The 13,138-nt window shown below is 37.5% G+C and overlaps 1 protein-coding gene across 1 annotated transcript in view; it reads right to left on the reverse strand.

Moving 5' to 3' along the window:
* Positions 1-13,138, reverse strand: part of USH2A (usherin) — a 676,313-nt gene that overhangs the window by 182,189 nt on the left and 480,986 nt on the right. Inside the window, exon 47 of the mRNA XM_026517347.4 lies at positions 11,780-11,892. Within this exon, the coding sequence (XP_026373132.2) occupies positions 11,780-11,892 (113 nt within the window). The remainder of the gene's footprint in view (positions 1-11,779; positions 11,893-13,138) is intronic.

A 13,138-nucleotide genomic window follows, 5' to 3' on the forward strand; every position in this document is an offset into this window, starting at 1 on the left:
CAAGATTAATTCTATTTTTATAATTCTAAAATTTCCAACTACAACAATTAACCAATTACAAATAGTTATAGGGCACTTTTATGTAGAAAGCATTCCAGTAGGTACTTTGGACGAGAGCAAGCACACATAAGCTTAGTTCCTATACTTTAAAGCTCTTACAATACAATAACTTATGTGACCACTTTTCTGCCATTGTGTTAAATGGTATTTTTGTTATAACTTTCATTTTAAGAAGAAATATATCTTTACAGGCAAAATTACTGAACCCTATCAGAATTCCAAGTGACATCATATATTAGGAATTCAATTAAGCCCAAACATTTACATTAAAAAGCAGCAGTCAAGATAAACCTTGACATTTTAATAGACTGCTAAAAAAAAAAAGAAAATTATTATTTCATTTTCTTGGGGGTACAAACATAACATATTCACTAATAAGACTCTGTAGATAGGAAATTAATGTCACCTACAAGAGAACAGTTTCGTAGGTGACTTGTATAGTCACCATTATTATTCTAAGGTCTTTATCCAACTCTCAAAATTAATTCCACATTTTCCAGATACCTCTTTTGTATTCACTGCATAATCAACTACAGGAAAGACTACATTTAAGTGACATTCAAGGGTCTGAATTTTCCACAAAAGCCAGTGAATTAGTAAAGTCTAGAAAACACCATGTAGAATACCACACCATTGTAACTTCTTCTTCTAGAAGAAAATAGGTGTAAAGTGAGACTGCTTATATTTTTAGTGATAACATGAACAGTTTTGCTTTTGAGGATCTGAGTCAGGTACATGAAGGTAAACGATCAAAGAATAGTAACTAGTTTAACACCTATACATCTCTCATTAGAACCAAAGAGAATGACACTGAAAAACCTTTTGGTTGCTGATTTGAAACAAAAGACATCTCTGAGAAATACACAGCATTATTAACTGGATTGATGGTTTCATTCCTTTGATGTTTAAGAATAAAATAGAAGAGGGGCGCCTGGGTGGCACAGCGGTTAAGCGCCTGCCTTCGGCTCAGGGCGTGATCCCGGCGTTATGGGATCAAGCCCCACATCAGGCTCCTCCTCTATGAGCCTGCTTCTTCCTCTCCCACTCCCCCTGCTTGTGTTCCCTCTCTCGCTGGCTGTCTCTATCTCTGTCAAATAAATAAATAAAAATCTTAAAAAAAAAAAGAATAAAATAGAAGAAACATTCTTATACCATAGGAATGAACGTTAAATATTGGGGAAACAAGCTGAAGCTTTTTGGTATAGATTAGTAAAGGCTGTATGCTCATGCAGAAAAATAAACCAACTATAAGTCCTTGAATGGATTTTTTTTGGTAGATTTGTTCATAAAATCATGATTGGAGTTTATTTAATTCCCAGGACACTAGGGACTAAAATTTAAGCTACCTTAATAAAGGTTCTGATGAAAACCACTATATCTACACATACTTTGATACATGGATTCATTGATTGTTCAGACATTTTAGTTGGAGGTTTTTGTTTTTTTTTTAAATTATGTCACATTGTTAGTAGATTTACTATTCCACTTCTGTGACTACTATATACTACTGTGGCCAGCACCACAATAATGATAGCCTTCAATTCTTTCTTTGGGAAGTACGATATAACATTGAGGATAAAAAGGAGTATGGGAAAAATCATTTCTTTATCACCTACCCTTATACAGGTGAATATTAACATGTCACAGGTCAGACAGAATTTTTATGAAGAATTAGGGTTCCCAGTGGCACTCTTTAACATTTTATTCTAATATTTTATTACCATTTTGTCAAAATGTTCTTGTTTAAGCCAAAAGAAAAAAAAATCTTCATATACCTTAAGATGTCAATCCAGATTGTGGATCTGGATTCCCTGATCATGTTTACAAAGATCCTTTTTTTTTTCTCTATTCAACTTGGTCATTTTTGTCAATTATTTATGTAACACTCAAGTTCTTCCAGATTATGGCCATCACAAACGATCAGGTAACTTTAATATAGGATTAAGTAAATGTTGTATGATGAAAATAATGACTCTTATCTCTCAAATCAAGTCACTGAATATTTAATTATCTATTAGAATGTTTAGCATAGCTTCTAATAGGTGAAAAATCAAAAGACAAAATATGTGTCCTTGGTAACAGGCGATATAAAACATGCATACATGAACCATTGAAATGTAATACAGCAACGTAAAGTCAAGTGGGTAAATGTGTTTAGGCTGCTGAAAACACATAAGCAAAGATCACTGTCTTCTAGACCAAGCAATGGGGTCTCATGGGACAAATGGCTGTGGATTTGAATTTAGAAATGAGGATGTGAAGAAAATAGCAGGAAAATCAACATAAGCAAAAGTCAAGGGTGGGAATCATCCTACATGTGTATGGAAGAGTAATGTGATCAACTTGGTGACTGAATAAGCTACATCCAGCAATAAAGGAGGAAAATTTGAATAAAAGAAAAAGTTTATGGAGTCCCTCAGATATCATGCTGAGCTTGATAGTGAAGTAGTATGATTGTGCAGTGTTGTCACTACCAGAATATAAAGCCCCATTAGAATCAATAACCCGACAGGTTAGAGTAGAAGAGACCTGGGGTAGACAGAGATGTCAGTGAGCTACATTAGTAACTCAAGTGCAAAACAGTGTTGAATGGAGTTTCCCTCTTGTATGGGAATTTGAACTACAGCCCCAAACAGGATGACAGACAATGAGTTCCTCCATTTAAAAGTGTGAGTATTTCACTTCTTAAGGGAACAGCAAGATTCTATTGATTTCTGAGGATAAAACTGCTCTTTAACATTGACCCATGACCCAAAACAACCAAAAATAAACAGAATTCTAGGAGAGTTTTTGAAACTCTCACTAAATATTAGTGAATACTTGTTAAATCCTTCCTATATGCCAGGCACTGTTATATATTCATCAGTGAACAAGACCGATAAAGCCCCTTTTTTCACAAAACTTTCCTTTTTCTTGGAGATGAGGGACAGTAAAAAAACACATAAGTATATCATATGTCAGATTTGGGGTCTGAGAAGGCCTGATTCTTCCATGCAGAAATTTGAAAGAAGGGATGAAGCGAGCCCAGAGAGGTTTCTGGGCAGAGGGAATAGGAGGTGTAAAGGCAAAAAGGCAACAGTGTGGTTGGCTTGTTGAAGAGCCAGTGAATCTAACAGGACTTGACTGTGCAACAGAGAGAATGTTGGAAAATGAAATCAGGTGGGTGTTGGGAGACTGGAACGGGGGTTTGCAGATAATGTGGGATTTTATACTACACAGAGATAACTGGATTTGTTTTTGAGTGTTTTGGAAAGCCGTTGGAGGTTTCTGAGGCAAGGAGTGAAGAAGGACTTATTAGCTTAGTGAATAGTGACATCAAATCTACCCCCTAACTTCGGCTAACATACCCAAGGCTGAAGGAAGGCATTCCAAATATGTCAATTAGAGAAACTGGAAGCAGAGAAATTGGAAGCACTTGTTTCTCAGGGTTGGTACTTACTGAGATATATAAATTTCTAAATTCAATCTGTTGCTGTCTCCGGAGAATAGTAGGGAGTTTGGGGACAGCTTGACATGGAGCTTGACAGTCTATATAAGCAAAGAAAGGGTGCTTTCCTTTAGAGAAAGATTAGAGAATCCCTATGGCTATGTATTGTCCAGAGCAGCTGCAAAGGAATGGTAAAGTGAAGAGTGCCACATGGCACAGATCAGTGAACTTCTACTGAGCCATGAGATGCCTTGCAACCCAGCTAGGCTTGAGCCAGTTGGAAGGTACACTGCCCATGATGGCAGCCTCCTAGGAAGAGGAGACTCCAGCAAGAAGAGTCCTTGGGATGTCTTACTTTGTTGGGCACCACAACAGATCAGCTATCGGGGGCAACCCTCGTGTTAGGGAACTTAACTATGTGGAAATCCTCTTGGAACCTCTCCAGGAAAACACAATTGCCCAGGAAAGTGCCACCTGACATGCAGATGTCTACTCAGTGATGGCAGTGAAATAATAACATTGAGAGGAGACACACTGGATAAAGGGGACAGGAGCAAAGAGAAGGGAACAGGCAAGATGTAATCAAGCTGAGTCTGGGACATGGTAGAATCTTTGAACCAGGCATGAGCTTAATATTTTGCTGGAGACAAAAAAGACTTTTTAATGCTTTATCATGAATTTTAATTACCAAAGTGAGACTCATAACTAAAAATAATTCGAAAGCCATAAGATGTTTCTGAGAGGCTTTCAAAAGTTGAAGAGAGGACAACCAAAGGATTATGTTTAAGGTGGCATGTAGTAAGCTAAGAGAAAAGACTTTACCTCTTTGTATCTCTTTGAATTAAGACAGCTACACAAACTGGTTACATAAACTTAAACAATGAAGACATGAGCCATGGTGGTGGTGGTGGAAACACATATAAGATGATGCTTCGAAAGAAAACATACTAAAATTGGTATTTCGTCAACTCAGGGAATTAAAAAAAATTCAAAGATCTATGTCTGATAGTATGTAGGAGGTGGTGCATTTGTGAAAACGGCTGTTGGAAAAGATGATGAGTTAGGTGAGAATGAAGTAGTGAGGCTTGAGGTGGTGGAAGCGGTGGGTGGAGAACACTACAGAAAATCAATGGGCAACTGGATCAATGAGACTAAAGTTTGGGGAGAAAACAGGGCCAGAGATCTTTGAGACATCAGAATGAACAAAACTGTGATGCTTGAACTACCTGATTAGGAGGGAGAATCTTTCTGTTTAGGACACCTACAATGAATAAATGGACTTGGAATGGACCCAATAAAAGAAATGAATGGGTATTCAGAGCGCAGGGGACAGTGTGGCGATTAAAGACCAGAGTGAATGAGGAAGAGCTGGATTTTGCTGAAATCCACACAGTCTACCTTGGGACTGAGCAGCTTCTGCAGGAGCTGCAAGAGGTACAGAAGTTAGAGGAGTTTGGGAAAGGGAGATTGCTGAGGAAATGGGGGGGTACTAATGGTAGAGTCTTAAGAATAAGCTTGATATTCTGTAAGGTCTTTTAATCAAACAATGTGTTTCTTATCAGAACCCACTGGCCTTTAAGATAATAATTGCTGAATTATAAGACTTGATTGTATCTGTACAACAGTAGTAAATATACTTCAAATGATCCCTTTCAAGAGGTCTTCCCATATCCTTTAAAGACTCTAACAGAGGGGCGCCTGGCTGGCTCAGTCGATAGAATATGCCACTCTTGATGTTGGGGTTGTGAGATTGAGCCCCATGTTGGACACAGAGTCTACTAAAAAAACAAAACAAAACAACAACAACAAAAACAAAAACAAAAACAAAAAAACAACTCTAACAGAAAGCTGCAGTCCTGGGGCGCCTGGGTGGCACAGCGGTTAAGCGCCTGCCTTCGGCTCAGGGCGTGATCCCGGCGTTGTGGGATAGAGCCCCACATCAGGCTCCTCCTCTATGAGCCTGCTTCTTCCTCTCCCACTCCCCCTGCTTGTGTTCCCTCTCTCGCTGGCTGTCTCTATCTCTGTCAAATAATTAAGTAAAATCTTAAAAAAAAAAAAAAAGAAAGTTGCAGTCCAAATTAAAATGTGTCTCCAGTTGTCCATATTGGTGAGGGAGGGAGTTTAGAATATGGGTGAAGAAGGCTTGATTTGACATATTACATCTACAGCCCAAATTCTTTCTATTAAAAAAAGGATAAAATTAAACGTGGCCTGAATTTTTTTTCACACGAAATATAAAATTTTACTCCAGTCACTGAAAAAACTCAGAAAGGGAAAATTAAGGGTAGAAGAGATTCTCTGATAATATTTAAAAAAAAACAGTCATACTCTAAAAGAAATAGAGGCCTCAAAGTTTCATCTCAAATTTGGTGAGGCGAAAAGAGGAAAATTCTTTTTCCACAAGCTATAACCTCTTTTGCTACTTTCAACCCCAAACTAAGTAATTTGAAAATATAAGGGGATTTATAAATGATGATAGTGGTTTAAACTTCATTTAAAGACACACAGCCTGTGCTGCTATCATAAAGGCTTCTGAAAAGTTGGTATGTAAAAATATCATTTATATCATGCAGTAGCTTCAGGCAAATTTTCAAACAATTATTTGCGAATGCTACAAAGACATTATAGCACAGACTCCTCATCAATAATACAGCCCTGAACTGATTTGGAGCTGAGAACACTGCCATGGTTCCAATTAAAGACAATGAAAGACAGGATCTGTGTTCTCTCTCTGCTTTCCTTTGACCCTCATCCCTGGAAATCATGCATTTTGGAATACTAGCAGTAACTAATAAAAATCTCTTTCTTGTTTATGTTCTTTTTTTTTTTTTAGCTTATCTATGTATAGAGAATAAATAAGTAAACCTTCCAGGCAGCCCAGCACCAAGTGAAGCTGTCAGCAACCCTGTTTGTCATATTTTCAGTCTAAGCCGAAGCCAGCCAGCTATCTTCATCCAGCATAGACTCTACATTCTCGAGGACCAGAATTAATGAATTAACTATTGATTAAATTCCACTCCAGCAAATCCACCAAGGCAAATAAATGAACTACCCAGGGCACGTGTAGGCCATGGCCAGACATGTCTGGGCTATCGATCACTTGTTAGTATTCTTTTGGGATATAGAAGCAGCCGATGATAATATGACAAGTATGGAAAATGTGATGTAGAAACAGAGTTTGTTTCTGGAGAAGCAGTGTATAGAACTAGAAGGGCTCAGAATCTTTCGGCATTGTGTGCTATGGCATCTTTAGTTTAGGTGTAGGAAAAACAGGTGTGAGTGCTTGCGCTGCAGATGTCATAAGTTAAGGCCAAAGACAAAGACGAGTTGATGCATTCCATGCCTATAATCAAACAGGCTGATATACTATCCGTATATGTCATTAAAATATATGAAAGTTAAATGATATTGACTACTGTGTCCTACCAAAAATAAACAAAGAATCAAAGAAATAATTTGGTTATCAGAAACCAAATTATTTTAAGTGTTACAGAAGTTAACTCAGTCTACTGACATTTTTCTGGAAGAATTTCTCATTTAATTTTGCCCGTTGCTAATATAAAAGAGATTTTTGTTGAACCAAAATAAAAACATAACTAACAAGTATACATTGCCAGAAGTATAATAAAATTACACAAACAATAACATGCACATAGGAGGCTAACTGCTTTGGTGTTGGTGTAATTTTGATTAATGGCTTGGCAGTCTATGGTTGCTCATTAGAGTCTTGCCTTTGGAAAATGTTGCTCTTCTATGATGAATCATTTTTAGAAAGGAAAGATTTTTCTTGCCAATATTTGGTTGTGAATGATTTCCATCAAGTTTTTTCTAGATTTTTGACAAAAAAAGAAAGGAAGGAAGAAAGGGAGGGAGGGAGGAAGGAAGGAAGGAAGGGAGGGAGGGAGGGAGGGAGGGAGGGAGGGATGGAGGGAGGGAGGGAGGAAGGAAGAAAGAAAAAGGAAACGAAGTTGGGATGCCTGGGTAGCTCAGTCAGTTAAGTGTCTGACTCTTGGTTTCAGCTCAGGTCATGACCTCAAGGTCCTGAGATTGAGCCCTGCACCAGAGCTCCCACTCAGTGGGGAATCTGCTTGAGATTCTCTCTCCCTCTGCCCCTGCCCTCTCCCCTAAAAACAAATAAATAAATCTTTAAAAAAAGGAAATAAGGTTGCCAAAGAGATTGGAATTAAAAAAATACATATGTGATAGAGAGGGACTTTCTGTGGTGGCCAATATGGAGTAAACATGTTACAACCTCTCCCTCTGGCTGGTCACCACTAAAAAGTGTGCAGAAATTACAATAAACAACCACCAGAGGATTCTGAAAAGTTAACAATAGAGGCACATCAGGAGGGGAGCCAAAACTTGAAAAAAAAAGGCATGAAAGGATGAATTTGTCATAGTTTCCCCTCTTTCATTTCCCATTTTAACCCAAGAGCAGCCCCAGTGTGGAACTGTGCACTGGGCAAGAAAAACCGATGTGAGAAACCCAATCTTTCTGGCCAGGGTACAAAAAGGCCTTACAACCCAGAGGGTGTGAGGGAAATCCCTGTTTTATTTTTTCTTTTTTTCTCTGGACCCTGCTCTAAGGATGATTCTAGTCAAGGAGCTGTACAATAGCAGTCCTGGTTAAATAAGAATCTAAAATCCCAAGAAAAATCTCTTTCTAACCAGAGGAACCAGGAAAAGGGGCTCCTGTGATCCAAAAATGGTGTGTGGGAGGGTATTCCTCTTTTTCCTTCTATTTTCTCTCACCTTGTTGCCCCCAACACAGCCTCATTTATATAAAATTTAAGATAACTTGGAACGCTAAAATTCGAAGAGAAACCATGTCTTTCTAGCCAACCCCACAGAAGAAGTATGAGGGATCTGAAAATTGTGGGAGACATCTCAGAGAAGAGAAAGCTAGCTGATCTTCTAATTCTGTGAATGAACCAACGGTCGACTCAACTCCAAACTATATGTGCATGGTTGCTTCCCATGCAAAGGAAATCTGAGCACCACCGTGAAGAGAACTGAACCATTACATAATTCTCCAAGCAAATACCAGATTAGCCACTGGACGGTGCATGCATGGAGCAGGCATGCAGCAGCATAGCAAAACTTTTGAAAAATGAACTGACACCAGAACCACTGAGCACACAAAGCAGCACAGAATTTGCAGTCTGAAGCTAACCAGATGATTACCTGCTAAATGAAATAAACTAAAACTTCATCCTTCAAATTTTTAAGAGAACTCACATTATCACAAACTAATATTTAAAACGTCTAGGAAACAATCCAAAATCACTCAAAATTACACAAATCAAAAGAAAGCTGAAGTGGCTATTATATGAGTATCAGACAAACTATGCTTGATAACGAGAAAATTATCAGGAAAGGAAAAGGATGTTACACAATGATGAAAGAATCAATTTACCAAGACATAGCAATCCTGAAGCTGTATGCACCTAATAATAAAGCATCAAAATACACGCGGGGGAAAAACTGATAGCTCTAAAAAAAAAAATAGATAAGCCCGCAATTATATTTGGAGATTTAACATTCTTCTCACAATACTTGTTTTTGAGAACAGTGCCAGAGAAGGCAACGAAGGCTTTCATCAGTCCAATTATAGTCTTCCACTTGATCATGAGTTTTAGCTTTGCCTTTCATCCTAGCTTTCCACTGTACCTAGGTAGCCTTAATTCCTAGAAACCTCTGTTTGTTTCTCTAGAGAGTACTTCTGGTCTTCTGGGAGTGGAATATGCCAGATGGAGCAAGAGAAATAGACATCTGCATGCATAATAAAATTCATAATATGAATTTTTTGATGGTTAATTTTATGCATCAAATTGACTAAGCCAAAAGGTGCCCAGATATTTGGATAAGTATTATTTCTGGGTATATCTGTGAGGTGGTTTCCGAGGTGGACGTACTTAAGCAGATTGCCTACCCCATGTAGGTGGGTATTACCCAATCAGTTGAGGGTCCGAATAAAACAGAAAGGATGAGGAAGGAAAAATTCCTTTTCTCTGCCTGACTACTTGAGCTAAGACATCAGGCTTCTTCTGCTCTCAGCTTTGGACTGGAACTTACACCATTGGCTCCCCTGCCCTCAAACCTTTGAAAGAGCACACCACTAACTTTCCTGGGTCTTCAGTTTTGGGTTCCGTTTCTCTGGAGAATCCTGACTAATGAAAGGTTCCAACCACTTTTTTTTTTTCAGACTTTTACTAATCCCATGATTCCAGCTTTGAATATTAACCCATCTTCCTCTTCTTTACTATCTTTAAAGTTTGTAAGTACTCAGACACTGAGGTTCTCTGCAGGGCAAATTAGTTTGTTTTGTGTCATTTTCTCCCTCTGCCACCCAACACTTTGGTCATAAAATGTTCTCCACTGCACTAAGTCATTTGCTTCTCCTTGCCAAATATTGCTTCCAAAGTTGTGTTGAAATCTCTCTTTTGTTGTCTACTCTGTCATTTTCCTTGCTTTTGTTCTATAACACACTTTTTAATGTTTTTGCCATCAACTTAGTATATTTGAGGATAAACTTTAACCACAACTAAAAAAATACTTTTCCTCTGCTATTACCTGTAGGGATCTTTCTAAAGGAAAAAAGTATCCTAGAAACACAGACACATACGAGCATTTGTTTAATTTCTAATAATGCTTACAGATTTTTAGCTACATCTGAATATATAATTTAAGACACATTCTTTATGCCATTCACTTGGGCTTGAGTCATGAGGATGCTAATAGACAAGAAATCTGACAACATCCACCCACCTCACTATAATTTTTCCTTGAGTTCTTTGACTAGACTCAACTGTTGCATCTTTCATGATGCCTTCACTGAAATTTCTTGGTAGAGTTTGGTGTTTTTCTCTTTATGTTTTTCCTGCATATTATAAACCTATATTGTGGTGTTTTTTCACATTATTCAATAAACATTTACTTAGGGCAGTGTCTCTGTAGTGGATTGGAACTTTGAAAATGTATAACCATGCCTTATACATTTTTTTGTATTACTTTTTCTTCCTATATTATTATAGCCACAAATGTATCTGCTGGTACATTTTTCATTTGACTATTTTGCCTCTGCGTAGTAGACAATTCTGTGGATAAGTGGGAAAATCTGCTGACCTGATGAGATTATCAATTAATTAGCATATCTGAAATTAGATAAGTATCTATCCTGTGTTGGATAAAAGATGTACTCAAGGAGACAAGATACGATTTTTGCCCTGAACAGCTAAGCAACCAATTACTTGGGTTTTTCTAATTATTTTAATCTTTAGTTCTACTACAGATATTTTTTAACTGATTTTTTTAAAGACCTAGAAACTTTAATATGTTGCAAAGGAATCCTTCAGAATTGAAATCTCTTATAACAGATAGATTATTTTGTTCAGTGTGTGTATGTGGTGGGTGTGTGTGCACACGTGTGCGTGTTTGTGTATGTGTAAAGGTGAAGGGTGATACATTTGGCTGGGGAAAAAGTATGATGTGGGAGTACTCAGATTTCTTTCTCTAGCCTCAGACTGATATAGAGGGAAGAACAATTGTCATCTCACTTTTGGCTTGGGAAACGATGTTAAATCTTTTTATTACTATTATTGTAACTTGAATTGAAAAGAGACTCACTTTCAAACTATGACCATTTCTCAGCATCAAATAGAGATCCTACCAAGAATCTGATAAAGTTGGTAAGGGTTATCCAAAGATTATCTACCCTGTTTATTTTAGGGGATGTTTCTAGGTTTAGGGCAATCTGATAGGTGTAAATCTATTGTTTTTCAGAGATTAATTTAAAAGTAGTTAATATAATTAAAATTATATTCTTTGCATTACCAAAGGATTCACTTAAGGACACATTTAAATATAGAAAATCTTCCATGCATTTAAGCATTTGTTCACAGGTTACTATATAAAGGGAAGTAAATCAGGGACATTAAAACTTAAATATTGGATGATGTGTCCAGTGAAGATCAATATCTAATAATACAAAAATTTTGATTTACAGAGTTTTTTGCAGGGGGAAGGGGCAGAGGAAGAGAAAAAGAATCTTAAGTAGGCTCCAAGCCCAGTGCAGAGCCTGACACAAGGCTCGATCTCACAACCCTAAAACCATGACCTGAGCTAAAATCAAGAGTCTGATGCCTAACTGACTGAGACACCCAAGTGCCCCTTGATTTACATAGATTTTTATAACAACTTCTTAAATGAGATTGTCATTGCTGGATGAAATCTTTGATTTTAACTTTCATTGCTTATGATCAGCTCTTTACATTAACTGGCAAAAAATTTTACCTTGAAGTGATGCCATGAATTGTGGGTGTTGGTATATCAGTTGGGGTATCTTCCACAGTGGTGATTTGGGTTCTGTTACTTTTCACACAGGCATATTTGGTGCAGACTTCAACCTGCAAACATTAGTTTACAAAAGAATAAATCCAGTTATTTTCAAAACATAAGACTGCCAATAGATTGAATCCACCCACCCTCATTTCACAGGACTCTCCTATAGTTCTCTACAACTTCTTGGAGTTCTAGTAATATTAATTTTTGATGTTCATTGACTCCACTGGGACAAACTCAGCATAGAATCTAGAAATGAACTCAAGACAACTGATTTAGTAGTTAAAATGGTGATGTTTAGCCTCTGGTTCCAACCATTCAGAAAGAGACAGACATAGTAATCTATTTGGAGCACAGTTGAGGAATGGAAGATGTTTAGGTGACAGTTTGCAAGCAGAATAGGTTATCACTGCATACTGCTCTCTAGATCTATAACCAGGTAGTGTAATGATGATATCTTCTGGGAGTCTTGACACTTTACAACGAATAGCCTAAATGCTAATGTGGAATAGAAGAAAAATGAGGCCTAGGGAAGACTTTCAATGTGACCGAGCTATTTTATGTCCATTTGTTCCAGCTGCAATTGTATTTTTACCTTAATCACAGCAGAAAATCATCATTTATCCCTTTAATTCTGCCACCTAATCTGAATAAAAACAGAGGATGGAGTAACTAAAGATTAGAAATGGAGTTCTTCAAGCATTAGTAACACAAAAGGAACACATGCAGCAAGAAGGAGGAGAGATGAATGAATGTACAAAGGACTGCTAGTGGAACATCCGCAAAGCAACATCACTCCATTCCCAATGAAAGGGCAAGCCAAAGAGAAACTGTGCTTTTTCCAACAGTAATTTACTTTCAGCACATAATACATAAACGGAGGAGGGAAGCTGGGTACAGATGAATCTTAAGCACTAATGCTGAGCTTAGATGTTAGCACAGAGAACAAAGTGAAGCTGTTCTCTGAGCGTCCATTGGCAACTGAGAAAAGACAAATGTGATTATTACTGTATTTAGTAGTTATGTCATTTTATTCATGGGGCACTTTACACCTAAATAGGAGCGGAGGTACATTTTTATGATGCTGTTTAAGTTGTGTTCTTTATTTATGTCATACAGTCTTCTGAGGTAATATTTAGTAGGTATTCGGACACTGACAAGGTCCACCGCTCTAAGTATGTCCCACGAAACCCCATGTAATTTAAGGGCAAAGGAACTTAAAATGTACTTGAATTAATGACAATAGAACTTCATGCATATTGGGAAATATGTGACTGTATGGTGCCTAATGAGATAACTCAAAATCAATTC

The sequence above is a fragment of the Ursus arctos genome, unplaced genomic scaffold (genome assembly GCF_023065955.2).
Source record: "Ursus arctos isolate Adak ecotype North America unplaced genomic scaffold, UrsArc2.0 scaffold_2, whole genome shotgun sequence".
In the NCBI taxonomy this organism is placed as follows: Eukaryota; Metazoa; Chordata; class Mammalia; order Carnivora; family Ursidae; genus Ursus; species Ursus arctos.